Source organism: Salvelinus fontinalis, chromosome 16, assembly GCF_029448725.1.
Source record: "Salvelinus fontinalis isolate EN_2023a chromosome 16, ASM2944872v1, whole genome shotgun sequence".
Taxonomy (NCBI): Eukaryota; Metazoa; Chordata; class Actinopteri; order Salmoniformes; family Salmonidae; genus Salvelinus; species Salvelinus fontinalis.
Genome location: NC_074680.1, coordinates 29,281,471 through 29,301,052, shown reverse-complemented (window position 1 = coordinate 29,301,052; position 19,582 = coordinate 29,281,471). Strand labels below are relative to the sequence as shown.

The window sequence follows — 19,582 nt, the reverse complement described above, 5'->3', positions numbered from 1 at the left end:
CTAAATATGTCTTTAATATCTTCTAATAGAGTAAACTGTAACCGGAAGGGTTTTCGTTTCTATTAATAGTCGCTTCCGGGTTATTTACGTTATTATTACAGCGTTTTTTTTTCTAACGCTGGAGAGCAGATAGCTGTTGTTCTTGTACTGCGACTTTGATAACATTTTCACACAAGCCAGAAGACTATGGATTTGGGCGTGACGTTGCTCACAGGAATTGCATTTTACTTGCTTGTACAGTTTGTGTGCTTCATATTTGCGGACGCTGACTTGACCTTACTATGGGCAACCTTGTTTGGGAGCAAGCCAGGTAACACACCTGTCCCTTAATTAACTTGTATTGACCAATAACGCAAGGCAGTCGCCTCAATGTGGCAATGTACGAGGAGTCAATCTTTCAATACAGACTGTTACACGTTGTTCTCACTTGTATATCTACATTGTTTCAGTGCAGATCCATGTTGAAGAATCCATCTAATGTAACACAGAGGTTGTTTTGATGACACGTTCTGTAGTCTGAGCACCAAGCAGACTTTGACCTCTCAGGATCTCATTCAGATTTGAACAGCAATGGCCACACAATGTTGCAATGATATGGAACATCTGGAGATCCAGAGAGGTCCGGCTACAGAATTTGTCATATAAACAAAATGTCTTTGTATTACATTGGTTGCTTGCCCTCCAGGGCCAATAGGGGAAAATTACAACAACGTGGAAGGACCTGTTCTATAATGGTTGGAGAAACCGGGTGACGGTGAATATGACCGCTACAACTGTATGGCACAATATGACTGTTCACCACCCTCCTCAAACAACGTTGTAGTACTGTTACTCAGTATTTGCTGTGAAAAGTAACACAATCTGCTGCTTGTTTTCTAGAGACCAAGTTGAAAGGACTGGTGGTGTGGGTCACAGGAGCCTCCAGTGGCATAGGGGAGGAGCTGGCTTACCAACTAGCTCGATGTGGGTCTCGTCTGATTCTATCTGCCCGCCGTGTGGATCAGTTGGATAGGGTGAAACTTCACTGTTTGGGTGAGGATGATAGTTCTCTCGTCTAATGAAAACCGTATTCTCTCGCACACAATTAGGTTAATTCTCTTTACTGTTAAGCATTATAAATTACATAGCTTACTGCTTCAATGCAGTCACAGTAGTACGTGTGATTTTATACACCTAGCCCTTTCATTTGCAGACCATTTAACAACATTTTTCATTCCCAAGAGTGCTCCAACTTGAAAGATAAGGATATTCTTGTTCTTCCACTTGATTTGCTGGAGAGAGCGTCCCATGAGGCAAAAATGAAAACTGCTATCCAGCACTTTGGCAATGTAAGACCACTACACTTGAAAATTTGTAATAACTCTCCCTTATCGCTCTTTATTTTGTCGGGATTTTAAGTTAGTTAAATTTAACTCAGTGTTTGACCATTTCCAATTGATTAACCACTAAATAAAGGTTGAAGAAGTAACCAGGCATTAGTCATGTCGGACAGGGGTTCCCAAACATTTTCCCTCGGGGGGGTGTATGCAAGGTATGCAATGACTAACATGACAAGAGGAACTGATGATTCTCTACCCAATTTTGAAATTGCACCTTGTGCGTTCAGTTTGAAGCTGGACTGCGTTCCTTGAAATTGTTTCGTGTGTGTATATGTGTGTGTATATATACACTGCTCAAAAAAATAAAGGGAACACTAAAACAACACAATGTAACTCCAAGTCAATCACACTTCTGTGAAATCAAACTGTCCACTTAGGAAGCAACACTGATTGACAATACATTTCACATGCTGTTGTGCAAATGGAATAGACAAAAGGTGGAAATTATAGGCAATTAGCAAGACACCCCCAATAAAGGAGTGGTTCTGCAGGTGGTGACCACAGACCACTTCTCAGTTCCTATGCTTCCTGGCTGATGTTTTGGTCACTTTTGAATGCTGGCGGTGCTTTCACTCTAGTGGTAGCATGAGACGGAGTCTACAACCCACACAAGTGGCTCAGGTAGTGCAGTTCATCCAGGATGGCACATCAATGCGAGCTGTGGCAAGAAGATTTGCTGTGTCTGTCAGCGTAGTGTCCAGAGCATGGAGGCGCTACCAGGAGACAGGCCAGTACATCAGGAGATGTGGAGGAGGCCGTAGGAGGGCAACAACCCAGCAGCAGGACCGCTACCTCCGCCTTTGTGCAAGGAGGAGCAGGTGGAGCACTGCCAGAGCCCTGCAAAATGACCTCCAGCAGGCCACAAATGTGCATGTGTCTGCTCAAACGGTCAGAAACAGACTCCATGAGGGTGGTATGAGGGCCCGACGTCCACAGGTGGGGGTTGTGCTTACAGCCCAACACCGTGCAGGACGTTTGGCATTTGCCAGAGAACACCAAGATTGGCAAATTCGCCACTGGCGCCCTGTGCTCTTCACAGATGAAAGCAGGTTAACACTGAGCACATGTGACAGACGTGACAGAGTCTGGAGACGCCGTGGAGAACGTTCTACTGCCTGCAACATCCTCCAGCATGACCGGTTTGGCGGTGGGTCAGTCATGGTGTGGGGTGGCATTTCTTTGGGGGGCCGCACAGCCCTCCATGTGCTCGCCAGAGGTAGCCTGACTGCCATTAGGTACCGAGATGAGATCCTCAGACCCCTTGTGAGACCATATGCTGGTGCGGTTGGCCCTGGGTTCCTCCTAATGCAAGACAATGCTAGACCTCATGTGGCTGGAGTGTGTCAGCAGTTCCTGCAAGAGGAAGGCATTGATGCTATGGACTGGCCCGCCCGTTCCCCAGACCTGAATCCAATTGAGCACATCTGGGACATCATGTCTCGCTCCATCCACCAACGCCACGTTGCACCACAGACTGTCCAGGAGTTTGCGGATGCTTTAGTCCAGGTCTGGGAGGAGATCCCTCAGGAGACCATCCGCCACCTCATCAGGAGCATGCCCAGGCGTTGTAAGGAGGTCATACAGGCACGTGGAGGCCACACACATTACTGAGCCTCATTTTGACTTGTTTTAAGGACATTACATCAAAGTTGGATCAGCCTGTAGTGTGGTTTTCCACTTTAATTTTGAGTGTGACTCCAAATCCAGACCTCCATGGGTTGATAAATTTGATTTCCATTGATCATTTTTGTGTGATTTTGTTGTCAGCACATTCAACTATGTAAAGAAAAAAAGTATTTAATAAGAATATTTCATTCATTCAGATCTAGGATGTGTTATTTTAGTGTTCTCTTTATGTTTTTGAGCAGTGTATATATATATATATATATATATATATATATATATATATATATATATATATATATATATATATATATATATATATATATATATACACACACACACACACTATCGTTCAAACGGTTGGGGTCACTTCGAAATGTCATTGTTTTTGAAAGAAAAGCAATTTTTTGGTCCATTAAATAACATCAAATTTATCCAATAATCCAAGTTTATAATTTTAAAAGGCTAATTGATCATTAGAAAACCCGTTTGCAATTATGTTAGCACAGCCTAAAACTGTTGTACTGATTAAAGAAGCAATAAAACTGGCCTTCTTTAGACTAGTTTAGTTTCTGGATCATCAGCATTTGTGGGTTCGATTACAGGCTCAAAATGGCCAGAAACAAAGACCTTTCTCTGAAACTCGTCAGTCTATTCTTGTTCTGAAAAATGAAGGCTATTCCATGCGAGAAATTGCCAAGAAACTGAAGATCTCACACAACGCTGTGAAATACTCCCTTCACAGAACAGAGCAAACTGGCTCTAACCAGAATAGAAAGTGGTAGGCCCCAGTGCACAACTGAGCAAGAGGACAAGTACATTAGACTGTCTAGTTTGAGAAATAGACGCCTCACAAGTCCTCAACTGGCAGCTTTATTAAATAGTACCCGCAAAACACCAGTCTCAACGTCAACAGTGAAGAGGCGACTCCGTGATGCTGGCCTTCTAGTCAGAGTTCTTCTGTTCTGTGTTCTTTTGCCTATCTTAAGCTTTTCTTTTTATTGGCCAGTCTGAGATGGCTTTTTTTTTGCAACTCTGCTTAGAAGGCCAACATCCCGGAGTCGCCTCTTCACTGTTGACGTTGAGACTGGTGTTTTGTGGGTCCCATTTAATGAAGCTGCCAGTTGAGGACTTGTGAGGTGTCTGTTTCTCAAACTAGACACTCTAATTTCATCCCTTCTTACTGCGTTTGAGCCAATCAGTTGTGTTGTGACAAGGTTGGGGTGGTATACAGAAGATAGCCCAAGTCCATATTTTGGCAAGAACAGCTCAAATAAGCAAAGAGAAACGACTGTCCATCATTACTTTAAGACATGAAGGTCAGTCAATCCGGAAAATCTCAAGAACTTTGAAAGTTTCTTCAAGTGCAGTCGCAAAAACCACCAAGCGCTATGATGAAACTGGCTCTCATGAAGACCGCCAACAGGAAAGGAAGAGACACAGAGGATATGTTCATTAGAGTTACCAGCCTCAGAAATTGCAGTCTAAATAAATGCTTCACACAGTTCAAGTAACAGACCCATCTCAACATCAACTGTTCAGAGAAGACTGCGTGAATCAGGCCTTCATGGTCGAATTGCTGCAAAGAAACCACTACTAAAGGACACCAATAAGAAGAGACTTGCTTGGGCCAAGAAACACAAGCAATGGACATTAGACCGGTGGAAATCTGTCCTTTGGTCTGATGAGTCCAAATTTGCGATTTTTGGTTCCAACCGCCATGTCTTTGTGAGATGCAGAGTAGGTGAACGGAAGATCTCTGCATGTGTGGTTCCCACCGTGGCTTGACCCCCTGCCGGCCCCCTCAGTTTGGGAACCACTGATGTAGGACATACTTTCTTCGCATTTACTTAAGTCTAACCAGACTGGCCTTATTTATAAGACAATACATATTATTCAGGCTGTAATACACAAATAATTGGTATATACAGCCGTAAACATTTGTGTGTAAAATTTTGTAAATGTTCCTTGCAAGCCAGAATGTTAAATAAAATTACATTTGAACTTACTCTACCGGTTGTCTCTGAGACAAAATGTCCACAGCAAAGTATTGTTTACCCAACTTTTTAGAGAGCCGGTAGGTATTGTCTTTACTGAGGTGTGGATTGTTCTCCATCCTCCCCTGATTCAGAATATACAATTTTAATTGTACCGAACTATATACCTACCGGCTGTCTAAAAAGTCACTTATCCAAAACTTTCCTGTGGATATTTTGTCTCAAATTTTGTGCAGCTGAAGTACAAACCGCACAGACAACCAGTAGAGTAAGTTCACATGTAATTTTATTCAATATTCTGGTTTGTAAAGAACATTTACTGTCAACGATTTTGTACACACATGTTTCTTGCTGTATATACCAATTCATTGTGTATTACAGTCTGATTAATCAAACTAGCTTACTACCAACCAGCTCCCAAAGGCAAATTATGCACATGCTCAACATGAAAATTCAAGGCTAAGTCCAGTATTAGCGCCGTCTTATTAGACGTGTTCTCTTATTCTGAGACATGAGGTTGTTTCCACTTGTAATCTGTGTTTTGATTATACCTTTGGCAGAAATGTTCACAACCAAGTCTTGATTTTGTTACCAGTGTATCATGAATTCAATGAATTCCTTTGAAGAATAAGATAATTGGTGATACATGGCTTGCTTTGTTCCGGCCTCTCTCTGCACTATGCCCATTTAGATTGACATCCTGGTTAACAATGGTGGCCGCAGCCAGCGTTCTCTGTGCCTGGAGACCAGTGTGGATGTGTACCAGGCGCTGATGGAGCTCAACTTCCTGGGCACAGTGTCACTTACCAAGCAGGTGTTGCCCCACATGACGCAGCGAGGGTCGGGCAGTGTAGTTACTGTAAGCAGTGTGGTCGGCCTGGCTGGGGCACCTCTGGCAACCGGATACTCTGCCAGTAAACACGCTCTTCAGGTTAGATCAATCATGGGCCACCCTCTGCCCGTTTGTAGTTGTACAACATCTAGATAGATAAATTGATTAAGATCTTGAGATGACAATCTACTTTTTCCACAGGGCTTCTTCAATTCTCTTCGAACAGAGCTGACTGAATACCCAAGGATACTCATCAGCACAGTATGTCCAGGACCTGTACAGTCACAGATAGTCCAGAATGCTTTCACAGAAGAAGTGGGAAAGGTTGGTTTTGCTTCCAATTTGTGATAATTTTGATTCACATTATTGCTGAATTCATGCTTAATTTTACATCGACATTGGACATGTTGCAATTGCATCACATTTTGTTATTGTCAAGATGTCACAAACGCATTCATGGGAAAGCCATTGGTCTTTCAAATAATTGTCATTAAAGTATGATTTAACTTCCGTTGAATTGAACATTTTTGTTTGAGTGTTGACATTAATTTCCTGTCTTATCCCTTCCATATCTAAGGCCATTCCCACTGCTGGGGACCAGCAACACAAGATGGTCACTAGTCGTTGTGTGCGTCTCATCCTGGTGGGTATAGCCAATGGCACCAAGGAGATGTGGATTGCCCAGCAGCCCTTTCTGCTGTTCTACTATGTGTGGCAGTATGCTCCCACCTGGGCCTGGTTCATCACTGATGTGCTGGGCAGGAAGAGGGTGCAGAACTTCAAGGCTGGCCTGGTTAGTATTGGTTTTCTGTAGGTCTCGCAACATGATTTTGCTTAAGAATGTGTTTTCTGAGCTGCATACTATAAATTGTTACAGTTTTGCCTATAGAATGATCCGAGCTCAGTGTATTCCATAGACCAGTGTTTCCCAACTCCAGTCTCCTCCAGTACCCCCAACAGTACACATTTGTTGTAGCCCCGGACAAGCACACCTGATTCAACTTGTCAACTAATCATCAAGTCCTCAACGAGTTGAATCAGGTGAGTTTATCTGGGGCTACAACAAAAATGTGTACTGTTGGGTGTACACAAGGACGAGGTGGGTGAAACGCACTAGGCCAGGGATGGGCAACTCCAGTTCTCTGGGCTGGAGTGGTGTCACACTTTCCCTCCCATCCCACAGCTGATTAAACTAATTTCCTTCTAAACTGAAGATCTTGATTATTTGATTATTGGAGTCAGGTGTGTTAGATGGGGATAGGGCAAAAGTGACACCAATCAGACCCTAGAGGATTGGAATTGCCCATCCCTGCACTAGGCATCATTTATGCAGGTTCTTGCTTTCACATTCTCTAAGGTTAACCTTGCCAGGCCAGGAATAAGGGGACAATAACCGTGTGAACAGTCAAATACTTCAGTGAAGCAGACTCTATTTAGAGCTGTCTCTTAACAGCTAGGGGGCTCAGCTGTTACTGACCTTGCTTCAGCCTGATAAAGAGAAGGGGGCGGCCACACTGGCCAGGGTATAGCAGTGGGCATGACTGCTTCCCAGTGGCAGTGACTGACTTACTGACTTCTACGTCTGGTGGCCTCTGCTGGACAGCTGAGGGCCACGCAGAAAGGTCATTTTCTGACTGACCAGACATTTTTGTGTCAGGATTTGGATGGACAATGTCACCCAACCACTGTGGCTTAGTTGTGTGTAGGAATGCTCAAGGTTTGGTCAATATATTAAAAAAGTTATACAAAGGAGAGAAAATACAGACTGAGGAAAGGCAACTTAGATAGTGAGTTTGCAGGTTTTCATTCTTCATCTGTCAATGAACAGTATTTGAAATCTAGACACCTGAAACAGACAATGAAGCAAGATCGGCCTCAGAACATAGGACATATGGATAAAGTAGAATCAGTCACCTTTCATTAAACTGAGATATGACCCATTCCCACATCATCCTGTTGACAAGTCCATGTTCTGATGCCTTAACTTCTTGAGTGACAGAGCGTCTCCCCAGAATGTAAAATGTTTATATTTGGCATGTGCTACAGATTTGTTTTTACAGTCGAAAAAAGATAACTTTAAAATTAAGCTTTGTTTTACAGGACGCAGACTCTGCTTACTTCACAAAGCCCAAGTCTTCCTGAAAGGCATTCCAAATGCTTGAGCTCCACCTTGAAATGGGTTAACTTGAACCTGGAAGCAATTGTCTCATTTTTAGCTGAAAGGAAAATGTTTTAGGACAGCCCTCTTCACAAAGCAGAAGAATAGGGATGAGGGTGTCAAATAGAAACATTGAAGATTTTCCTCTAGCCTATGAAATTAGGATGTGTCCAGGCTGACTCAGTTGATGGGGAAAAAAGTATTTCAGAATGAGGAACATTAAAATTGATTAGATTGTCTGATAGGTGGAGTATAATTAATGCACTCCCCACAGATCTGTGATGAATGTCTATAGCACTAACCAATCTCCAGTAAACAATAGCCTATCAGGTTTCTTTGAAAACGTTATAAGTGTATATACAATTACACACATCAGTATGTACAAGAGAACATTAGTCTTAAAAACAAGAACTGTAAACAAAATGATAGCAAAATGAAGACCAACCGAAAGGCACATCCTTGAATATAACACTGAATTAAAACATTTTTAAAAAAGCAAAATCTTTGTCCCATTTTGCCTTTGGGAGCATTACATAACTGTATTTGAGGGAAAACATTTGCTAAATAAGTTTATCATGAAATTGGCACTGTGTTGGCTGTCCTCTTGAGGGGAAGGTGGTTGTATCTGATTAAAATTTTATTTACACATGATACAATTGTTTTTTCCAGAATGATAAATATATTCTGAACAATTATATCCCATGTAAATATTTTTTTCTCTCCAGAAAGCTGATATTCCGTTGTTTGAACTAGTACCACACCTTTGGTAATGTCGCTCCTGCATGAATGAAACCATTTGTTTTAATCTGCCTTCCAGGTACTTTCCTAAGATACCCTTGTGCAGGGGTAGGCGACTAGATTCAGCTGCGGGACGATTTTTGCCGAGGGGACGCAAAATAATTTTAACTTGTAAACTGCCATTTGACCACAACTAAGCCCAAAAGAGATTGAATTTAGCAACAAAAAAAAATCATACATTGAGACACGAGCACCTGTTTTTATTTGTAGGAACACTGGAACAGATTTCGTAAATGAAACACTTTTTGTTGAATTTTTAGTGATTTCTAGTATTTTTTTCACAAACTAAAATCCCCCAAATACATTGAATCTTGTATTTTACAAAACTTTTTGGGGGCAAAAATGAATTGCGGGCCAGTTTTGGCTCGCCTGTTGCCGACCTCTAGATGGGTTACATTTACAGCCCACAACATTGGGCTTACCCAGTGATAAAGTTAGGAAAACCAGAGGCAGGGTGGGTATAGGGGAGTCGGTGAAGATGGCGTATCCCAACAAGGGGTTGGGGTTAGAAGCAGGGGAGGTGCAGGGGGACAGAGGAGTAGATGGGGTACCCCAGAGGGGGTCGGGTGCCTGGACAGTGAGGTCCCTCAGCATGATGGGGTGGGCCTGGATGCTGTAGTGCTCATCATCGTTGGTGGCGTAGAGCAGGTCCCAGGACAGGTTAGCCCACTAGCCACGCACCACCACCTCATTCAGACGGCCTACCTGAACCAGCCCTGTGTAAGTGCTCTGTGGAGACAGGCAGGTAGAGGTCACTTACTGTACTGACCACTAGCTCAGTTTAAAATATACACACCCCAAAGATAAGACTACACAAAACACTCTATACAAACAAACAATTTTTAAGCAATGTTAATAGTTCATCAGTTGTTTGTTGGGTTACTTTAGTGAGAACCTTGTGAGTTAGTAAGGTAACAGAAACACAGGTGTAGTGTGGTGAGTTTGGTTTCCAGGGTGAGGTCATGGCCCGGTGAGAAGAGGAAGGGTTTCTCCTGTAGGACACAGTCCTGCCAGCCTCTTGTCAGCCACCAGGCCGATGTACCAGTCCCTCTCATACTCCTCCAGTGTGCTGAACAGCTCCTCAAGACTCTCTATTGGCCCCAGACTCACCTGATCAAACAGCAGCTTGAAACTGTACCTGCAGGTAAATAGATCAGGGACAAGCTTAGTTTGGATAGCAATATTGAATATGTGTAACACACATCCAGTATATACGTTTTAGATTCCCTATGTTGGGTAGCAGCTACACCCATGTTTCACCCCTGCCCTCTTTACCTGAAAGCCTTAAGTGCAAGCTGGTGAAGTAATTTGTTTTCAGAGAGCCACTCCAGCCCCTCTGTCCAAGGCACGTCCCCACAGTAGACCCTGTAGACATAGCTGGGGCTGGTAAAGGCAGACTCTGCCCCCAGGGAGATGAGGCATGACAGGTCCCTCAGCTCCTCATCCTCCTTCAGGGCTTTGGTCACATCTTCCAAAGCCTTGTCCTGAATGGACAGTGCCAACTGCCCCAGAGTGAACCGAAACCACTCGGGGAACAAAAGCATAGGGCTGCTGCAACCGGGATGATAAGGGGGATGTCCTCTACCCAGGGGGCAGACTGAACAGCTCAGTGTGGGGCAGCTGAGGTTTGCATGGGCCAAGATGCCGGAGGACTCTGTGGGGGTTACTTCAGGGTTCCTGCCCTTGTCCACAGCCGGGAGCCCCAGAGGCTGGAGGGACGAGAGGGCCATGTTTTCAAACCTACTGTCCATCTCCACAGAGCCTGGCAGTGAGGGGCTGGTGTGGAGCACTGTGTGTCCCAGCTGGACCACCGTACTTACCAGCACCACCGTCCTCCTGGCTGGCTGAGCCCCAAACAGGTCATCCTCATCTGACCAGTCACCGGAGAAGGTCAAACTGGAGCTGTCCCGTCTAAACTTGAGAAAGGAGACGGACTCCACCATGACAGCCTCTGCAGGCTGGGTGACAGTTGACTGGCCAAGATGGGAGGCTACTTCCCTTTCCCGGTGTCCCCAGTAAAAGTATTATGTCTCTGGACAGAGTTCCTCAGCAGCAGCCACACCAGGGCCTTCAGGAAGTCATCCTGGAGCTTCCTCAGGTCATGCGAGTCAATGATACCCGAAAGCACATATCAGGCATCAGAGTAGACGTGGACAGGCAGGGCAGCACAAGGGGTGAGGGCGTTACCCAAGTGCAGGTTTAATCCCTGGTTGAGACCAAGCCGCTTAGGGCGCTCAAAGGCCCCCTCAAACACCTCATCCACCCTCCGAGCCTCCACTGTATGGCACGACGTCTCCTGCAGCTCCAGACCCTGAAACAAAATGGTCAAATGAGTTCACCACAAATGAGCGATTCAAACACATAACCATTAATGAACCAGTACCTTGATGTTGACTGTGCAGTAGCCATATCCTCTCTCCAAGATCATGATCCAAACCATGCGGTGTCCTGGAAGCGACCCAGGAAGTGGGAGCCAGAGAACCTTCAGAGGGGAGGAAAGAAATCAAATGTAGGCCTATCAGCTTCTTCATACACTTATCCACAGCTAAGATTTCGGGTAAGGCTTATTCCATTACGCCTCATGTCCCTATTCATAGCATATTCTCATCGCAGCCTTTGAGTGGTGTTATACTTGGTCACAGTCATCCCAGTGGTAAATTATTATTATAGGACATGCAGTCAAGAGATGCTGAAGATGAGAAAGCTTGGAGTATATACATAGATAAGTTCCCCCTGGTTACAGAACCCTTTCATTTTGCATCAGTAGTGAGTCTTTCGGCTGTGGATAACTTGGCTGTCGGATTAACTTACCATTTCAGTTGTAGAGGAAGGTCATGATACAGTTTAAACTGGCTGACTGCACAGATCTAAATAGTGAATTCCTTCTATTTCTCTGCTTTCCATTAGTCTCTAAATATTCATTCCTTTCATGGGAGTAGACTTGGGGAATTTGTAGGAGGGGGCATTTCATTTTTGGTCGACAGAGGGGAGAGCGGACAGACATTTTTAGTGAAATTGTAGTGGCAGAGCGATGGTTGCCTTCGTTTAAGTTTGACTAGTGTTCAAGGATAATGTCATATCCTAAAGCGGCGTCTCGAAATAGTCACCGACGCTGCCTCGCGATGGGAAATGACACGCTGTGCGTTCTCCGCTCCCGCTCAATGCTCACTGATGCACAGCCGCCAATGTCACAGAGGGGGCAAAGGGAAAAAAAGAACACTACACTACAAACTCTCCTTTTTCTACTGGGTATAGCATGCCCAACAAGCGCTTAGCCTAAATTAAACATCACAGCTCAGGCACCCTCAGTTACCCAAGAAAACAATAAGATTGAGTGATGACATTACTATAGCAATTTTTTCTGTTTCGAGTAGTCAATCAATAAATAATTAAGCTTGTACTTGCTCAGTTTTTTCCTTGCCCCCTCCTGACAGCAAATAGAGCACTGAACACATTTTTTGGAAGAAGCTCTGGCTGGCTTTAGAGTATTGAGGTTAATAGTGTTGAAACATTTGGATGTAATGAATACAGATCAGAGCGATTTTGTTCGGGTCACTTCTCGGGAATCACAACTGGATCCTGCAAGCTTACATTACTGCCGGCGGCTCTACTGAGCAACTCGCAACAACATTCCTCTTAATATGAAACAGTAAGAGGCTCCCCCCCGCCCGGCTCTTTCATCTGCATACATTCCCTGCTCGACCAATCTAAAAGTTCACTGTCACTGCGATTGAGTCAACATACACAGTGAGTAAAAAAACAACCATGAGGACACGGAGCTGGAGCTGGAACACCTTGAGTGCACTATGGTGTTCTGTTCTAACTGCTTGTGGTTGGAAAATTAATGGCTTCTCCCAACAATAGGGGTTAAAGATTCAACTGAAAACATATGCCCAACACCTAATGCAGTATGTAATGTATACTGTAAAGTGTGGGTAAATAAGGAAGTCTGACAACATTACTGCCGGTGTAAATGTAATGTTTACCTCGCCATTATCATTTCATACATTGTACATAAGCTACAAAGTCATGTCTAGAAATGTTAAAGTTATATCAAAGTACTTTCACTTCACCCAGTACCTGGAGTCGCAAGCCAAATAGAAAAAGTAACAAGCCAGGCCTCCCCGGGTTTGAAGTTTTTGCTGAACTACAGTGCATTTGGAAAGTATTCAGACCCCTTCACTTTTTTCAAAATTTGTTACGTTACAGCCTTCTAAAATTGATTAAATTGGGGGGGGGGGGGGGGGGGGGGGGGGGTTCTCAGCAATCTACACACAATACCGCATAATGACAAAGCAAAAACAGGTTTAGATATTTTTGCAAATTTTATAATTTTTTCAAACATCACATTTACTTAAGTATTCAGACCCTTTACTCAGTACTTTGTTGAAGCACCTTTGGCAGTGATTACAACCTTGAGTACTTGGGTATGACTCTACAAGCTTGGCACACCTGTATTCGGGGAGTTTCTCCCATTCTTCTCTGCAGATCCTGTCAAGCTCTGTCAGGTTGGATGGGGAATGTTGCTGCAAAGCTATTTTCAGATCTCTCCAGAGATTTTAGATCGGGTTCAAGTCCAGGCTCTTGCTGGGCCACTCAAGGACATTCAGACACTTGTCCTGAAGCCTGCATTGTCTTGGCTTTATGCTTGGGGTCGTTGTCCTGTTGGAAGGTGAACCTTCGCCCCAGTCGGAGGTCCTGAGTGCTCTGGAGCAGGTTTTCATCAAGGCCTTGCTCCGTTCATCTTTCTCTTGACTAGTCTCCCAGTCCTTGCTGCTGAAAAACATCCCCGCAGCATGATGCTGCCACCACCATGCATCACCGTAGGGATGTGATTGCCCAGGTGTTGAGCAGTGCCTGGTTTCCTCCAGACGTGACGCTTGGCTGTAATGTGCCTTTTACTGAGCAGTGGCTTCCGCCTGGCCACTCTACCATAAAGAACTGATTGGTGGAGTGCTGCAGAGATGGTTGTCCTTCTGGTTGATTCCCCCCATCTCCACAGAGGAACTCTGGAGCTCTGTCAGAGCAACCATCGGGTTCTTGGTCACCTCCCTGACCAAGGCCCTACTCCACCGATTGCTCAGTTGGACAGGAAGCCAGCTCTAGGAAGCGTCTTGGTGGTTCCAAACTTCTTCCATTTAAAAATGGAGGCCACTGTGTTCTTGGGGACCTTCAATGCTACAGACATTTTTTGGTACCCTTCCCCAGATCTGTGCCTTGACACAATCTTGTCTCGGAGCTCTACAGACAATTTCTTTGACCTTATGGCTTGGTTTTTGCTCTGACATGTACTGTCGACCATGGGACCTTAAATAGACAGGTGTGTGCCTTTCCAAATCCTGTCCAATCAATTGAATTTACCACAGGTGGACTCCAATAAAGTTGTAAAAACATCTCAAGGATGATCAATGGAAACAGGATGCACCTGAGCTCAACTGAGTCAAAGCAAAGGGTATGAATACTTTAAAAAATAAAACAAATACCTTATTTACATTACATATACAAACATGTCTTAACCTGTTTTTTCTTTGTCATTATGGGTTATTTAATTAATTTTAGAATAAGGCTGTAACAAAGTGAAGGGTTCTAAATACTTTCTCAATGCACTGTAAATGTGTCTGTGTGCTAAGGTGCAGAGAATCAGAGCAGGTGGTCAGTCCAGTTCAAGTGTTCAGCAGTCTGATGGTTGTAGATAAACTGTCTCTGAGCCTGTCTCTAAGGGGCGGGCCTTTACCGTGGTAACGGTGTGATTCACATGTCTGACTGAGATTCTCCGACATACCTTTGCTAGTACCAATTTAGCAAGCTCAAACAAATATTGAACAACACAATGTCAAGAGCCAAGAAACACAAGGACAAAGTCACACTTCAGTAGACTTTTTGGTAAATTCGAGCAAATTTATGGTTGTGCGCTTCTAAAAATATATTTCAGTGCGCACACCGCCCCAGGCACAGTTGCTACGGCCAAGGCACTGTTGTTGCGCACAAGTTGGGATATATGGGACTCTACATAGGTCTTTGTATAGAAATAAATCATTCTTATTTCTATGGTTTTTGTGTGATTAGCTACCAGCTATGAAACACAATTGCATAAAGACATTGAAAATAGCTACGGCTGGATTTTTTTTGTTGTTGCTATAAATCACAACTCGCACATGCTCATATTTAAGCTTACTTTTTCAGTTCGTACGCATCTACTTATAGGCGTATATGAAAGTATAATGGTCACATCGTAGAGCCCTGAAATTCACTCAAAGCATCATGCTCTCCCCTTCCTCTGTGTAAATAAATTTGACTACAACCAACCGAACCTCAGCGCACACAAAATCACACTGCCCACAGCAGACTGTCAAACCAGCATTGTTTCCCTGTCATCGCTCGCTTTGTGACGGACAGGCACCTGTCCTATCAATAGATCGCTAGAAGAGACATCGTTTATTGTAGCGGGAGAGGGCTCGTCTGACTTTTTACTTTTTTTAAAGTAGCCTAGTTAATTCAAGTGGAAAAAGTAGCCGGCTGAAAATGAGTCTAATCTGCTGTTTAGCTGACAGCCAGCGCTAGTGGAAAACACTGTTCACCAATGAATGGAAGAAAATAAGAAACAGGGGAAAATAACTAAAGATTGACACCCACAAACCAAGTGATCCCCTGGTGAAGGTACTCCTCAGAGCACAGGCCAGGCTCCCACTCATCTGCTGGTAGTAGATGGAGTCTGGACAGAGGCAGGCGGTGCCCCCGGGCCCAACCCAACTACGCTGAGGCCTAGGGAAGCCCAAAGGAAGATGGGCAGGGAGAAGAGGGGCAGCAGAGGAGCAGAGATCATGGCAGACCAGAACACCACAGAGAGCAGCAGAGGACACAGGGTCCCGGTCCCGGCCGACGCCGCTGTTTCTTCTCAGTCCAGGAGGTCACCAGCACGGCCAGGGCAAACTTAAGCTTGGACAGGACCTGGAGCAGCCTATCACTCAGCAGGCCCACCTGGGTTGACCAATGACAGACAAACTTTGTGCATTTCTGATTTTGGGAGATACTGAAGATTTAACCAGGACTTCAATTGCAATGTTCAACTTTAAATATTTTTCCGGAAAAATATCATGCCTATGTCATGAATGCTGAAATGTGTTGTTACCAAAAGGAGCTTCTGCGCTGCATGAACACCCGGACATTGGCCATTCCTCTTGGGTACAGTGGGTTGAGGAACACTCCTCCAAAAACATAGGCTCCCTGGATCTCTCCGAGAGCCCAGCAGACAATGAAGAGGATGAGGAGGTAGCTGACAGCAGCTTGAGGTTCTGGGGCTGAGAGGGACTGAGGAAGTGATGTAAGAGGCCTGCCTCAGCCATGGCTCCCAGCAGCAGCCCCAGGTAGAGCAGCATCTCCCTGCAGCACAACTGCCAGCCAAACCAGCGGGGAGTGGCAGAGGATGCCCCCCCCACGCCATCCACTGTCGCCGCGGGTCACCCTGGGCCTTCCTCTACAATGTGCCCCAAATTGTCTGAGATCTAAACTAAGCAGAAACCCCATGGCCATGGAGAAGACGACCACACCCACAGTGGACGGGATGAAGAAGGTACAAACAGTGACACATGCAGATATGGCGAACATCCCCAGCAACCTTTAGGAAGGACAGAGAGCACAGAATCATAGGAGCTCACACAGGCATATGGTAAAGAGCTCAAGGAACTACATCAGTGACTTAAGTATAATCAGACAGCATCTAAATGTTGACAAAAAAATAACTGATGTGGACATGGGAGAGCCGCCCAAACCGAACACCAGAGCCTGCTCCATGCCCCAAAGGGGGAGGGCGTCCAGAGGTGACAGCATGCCCAGCGCCAACAGCAGAGGTAGGACCAGGAACACCACATGAAGAACCTGACTGGTTAGCTGGAGCTCTGGATCTGTAAATCTGGACACCAGCATTGGGAGAGAAAAAAACGGCAAAGAATCACAAAATGTAAGCAATCCTATCAAAATATCCATAAGTTTCAAAACAGTCATTAAGACCAATTTTGTTATTTCTTACCTATCAGCAAGGTCCACAGCTATGAAAGTTAATATGTAGAGTGGTCGGATGAGTGGGATGATCTCATAGGTGTCCTGTGCATGGAATGTGGCCATCGCTGTGGCCGTGTTGATGATAAGGGTGTACAGTCACCCAGCTCAGGACAAAGACTACCAAGGCTACACCCACACTGCCGTAGAGTGCAGTTAACCTGCCCAGGAGCACATACCATGTTCCCAGCCCACAGAGGGCCCCCGCCAGCATGGTGTGGAGCACCACGTTCAGCCCAAACCTCTTCCCCGGGGCGATGAACCTCACCGTCTCTGGGCTTACACAGTTGGGTGAACTCCGCCTCCTCGTCAGCCAGGATGTTAGGCACTCCCAACCTCTCCACCGTGCCATTCCTGCGGGCTGCATACAGTGCCAAGGCCTGGACACTCACTGCTGCCCCCAGCATGAGCATACCAGGCAGCGTGGAGCTCCTCCTGCAGCTGGCACAGCAGTGTGCCAATGCCACCCAACAGCCATGGTGTCAAGAACAAGACCGCCTGGTTGACATAGATATAAGGCAGTAGCCCAACTTCATGCGCGGACCCCCCAGCACCATCTGAGGGAAGCACTTCCAGAACTCCTGCTTGTATTCATTGAGCAAGGGCACATCTGGCCCCATCCCGACCATGCCCTAGGGTGGTGCAGGTCATCTTTCTGGGGCTGCAGTTAGCTTCTGTGTCATCCTATAGGACAAGATCAAAGAGGCAGCTTGTCATATGTCTGCTACAAAAGGAATGCTGCTTGCAGGAGATTTATTTTTATATAAACTCGCTCGAAAACCTACCGAACATCAGTAATGTATAATTGTAAACAAATTTGCTAGGTATGTTTTCAACTGCTGTCAAAGAGCTGGCTGCCTGGGTGTGTCAGTCACCCACGCACGGATGACTAAGTTTATAGTCAGGTCGATAACATTGCATAGCTACACTAGTACATGTTGTATAAACTGACCTTGACTAAAACATGTAAACAGTAAGGGCTAGCTAACGTTATCGCAGCAAGGTTGCAAAGAAAACATGAATACAAGCTAGCAGCATAGCATACGCTAGCTGCATTCATATATATGGGATGGCTAGCTAGCTACTGAGGCGAATGTCAGAAATAACGTTTGTGAAAAAAATAATTTGCTAGCTACATTAGATTTAGCAATCTAGCTAACATTAGCCAGCTAACTTACCTATTGTACCTTTGAATGGAGAGATAGGATATCCTTTAAATTAAGCGACTGTCTTATTAATTTTCGACAGTAAGTATAGCAATTTGTTTAGATACAAAAATGCTGTGTAAATGTGTCGTTCCCAGTGAGCAACGATAGCTAGCTAACATTTGAGGCTAGAAAACAATAATCACAACAAGAAGTGAGGGCGTGCGCTCCAACTAGGATAGGCGAAGTTTGCACTTTGTGACAAATGGGTGTGTCGCGTGGTCGTGACAAAACAGTCAGCCTACCCATCAATTTCCACTCCGCTCTTCTTCTCTTCTTAGTAGTCTTCTTCTTCTTCGTGGTTTAACGGCGGTTGGCATCCAATAAATGTTGCATTACCGCCACCAACTAGACTGGGGTATAAATCCCTTATACCTTGAGTGGGAAAAGGGGGAAAATTACAAATACTGTGTAATCTAACCCTATTCCAATATTTAAACCTATCTAATCCTAGCTCAGGCCAAGGGCCTGGAAGGATGGGACACCACCACTCAACTGTAACTCTTCTGATGTCAAATCTCGTACACCCAAATACCTCCCCGCAGCTGCCACCACAGGCTCTATTTTTTGCGGTACAGTTGATAACCATTGCTATGTATGCTACAAAGCCAATCTTACTGAAGCATATATCACTCGTTATATATATATATATATATATATATATCCCTTTGTACTGGCACAGATCTACCACTCACACAAATCCTTTCAGAATCCCTCCCCATTGACCCATCTTCCGCTACTTTCTTCACTGCCTCAGCATATGGACACCCTCTCCATTACTCCAACCCTGGTACACTCAACCTGCCTCTCTCGCACCAGACACTTCTGATCCCCAGCCCCATGGGCACCCCTACAATTAACACATACTGCTTCTTTCCCCAATACTTCACATTCTTTTCTCTTGTGACCTTCTGCTCACCCCACTCACCAGATGGGACTATCTAATGACATTTCTATACAGCTATTACCGAAAGGGACTTTTTCGTAGAAAGTTAGGAGAACTTACGCAGCAGGAGAATTAGGTTAAGATTAGAAAAAGGGTTAGTTTAAAAAAAATATATATATTTCTTAACCTGCTGCGAAAATCACTTTGGGCGAAGTGACATGTTTTTGGGGAGTCCCCTCACCAGACAGACCGAAAGACAAACAGAGAGAGAGACACACCCAAACACACATATCCTCATGTTTGCATTGAACTGCTCTTTTACTATCATTGCCTTATGGATAGCTACAGTTGAAGTCGGAGGTTTACATACACTTAGGTTGGAGTCATTAAAACTCGTTTTTCAACCACTCCACACATTTCTTGTTAACAAACTATAGTTTTGGCAAGTCGGTTGGGACATCTACTTTGTGCATGAGACAAGTAATTTTCCAAAAATTGTTTACAGACAGATTATTTCACTTATAATTCACTGTTTCACAATTCCAGTGGGTCAGAAGTTTACATACACTAAGTCGACTGCCTTCAAACAGCTTGGAAAATTTCAGAAAATTATGTCATGGCTTTAGAAGCTTCTGAAAGGCTAATTGAC

General features: G+C 44.7%; 1 protein-coding gene and 1 pseudogene across 2 annotated transcripts; one reads left to right on the top strand and one right to left on the bottom strand.

Moving 5' to 3' along the window:
- The first annotated feature begins 66 nt into the window (after window positions 1–66).
- Window positions 67–8,490, top strand: dhrs7 (dehydrogenase/reductase (SDR family) member 7). Of its 2 annotated transcripts, none has more exons than XM_055864996.1 (7): window positions 67–310; window positions 880–1,032; window positions 1,222–1,328; window positions 5,691–5,930; window positions 6,033–6,155; window positions 6,409–6,624; window positions 6,749–7,044. In XM_055864996.1, exons 1-7 carry the CDS (start codon window positions 187–189, stop codon window positions 6,842–6,844), a joined length of 1,059 nt encoding a protein of 352 aa, XP_055720971.1. In that variant the 5' UTR covers window positions 67–186; the 3' UTR covers window positions 6,845–7,044. The 2 variants fall into 2 exon arrangements, with proteins under 2 accessions (XP_055720971.1, XP_055720972.1); XM_055864997.1 differs by lacking the exon at window positions 6,749–7,044 and adding an exon at window positions 7,932–8,490 and having other exon boundaries at window positions 69–310.
- A 476-nt stretch (window positions 8,491–8,966) lies between these two features.
- On the bottom strand, window positions 8,967–18,286 carry LOC129813357 (pecanex-like protein 4; annotated as a pseudogene).
- Between the last annotated feature and the right edge of the window lie 1,296 nt (window positions 18,287–19,582).

What these genes read in the sequence shown, in the direction of transcription:
- dhrs7 (XM_055864996.1), top strand. Translation starts at nt 187, where the DNA reads ATGGATTTGGGCGTGACGTTGCTCACAGGAATTGCATTTTACTTGCTT. An exon ending in CTATCCAGCACTTTGGCAAT is followed by an intron (nt 1,329 to 5,690) that starts GTAAGACCACTA and finishes ATGCCCATTTAG; the next exon opens with ATTGACATCCTGGTTAACAA. An exon ending in CCAGTAAACACGCTCTTCAG is followed by an intron (nt 5,931 to 6,032) that starts GTTAGATCAATC and finishes CTTTTTCCACAG; the next exon opens with GGCTTCTTCAATTCTCTTCG.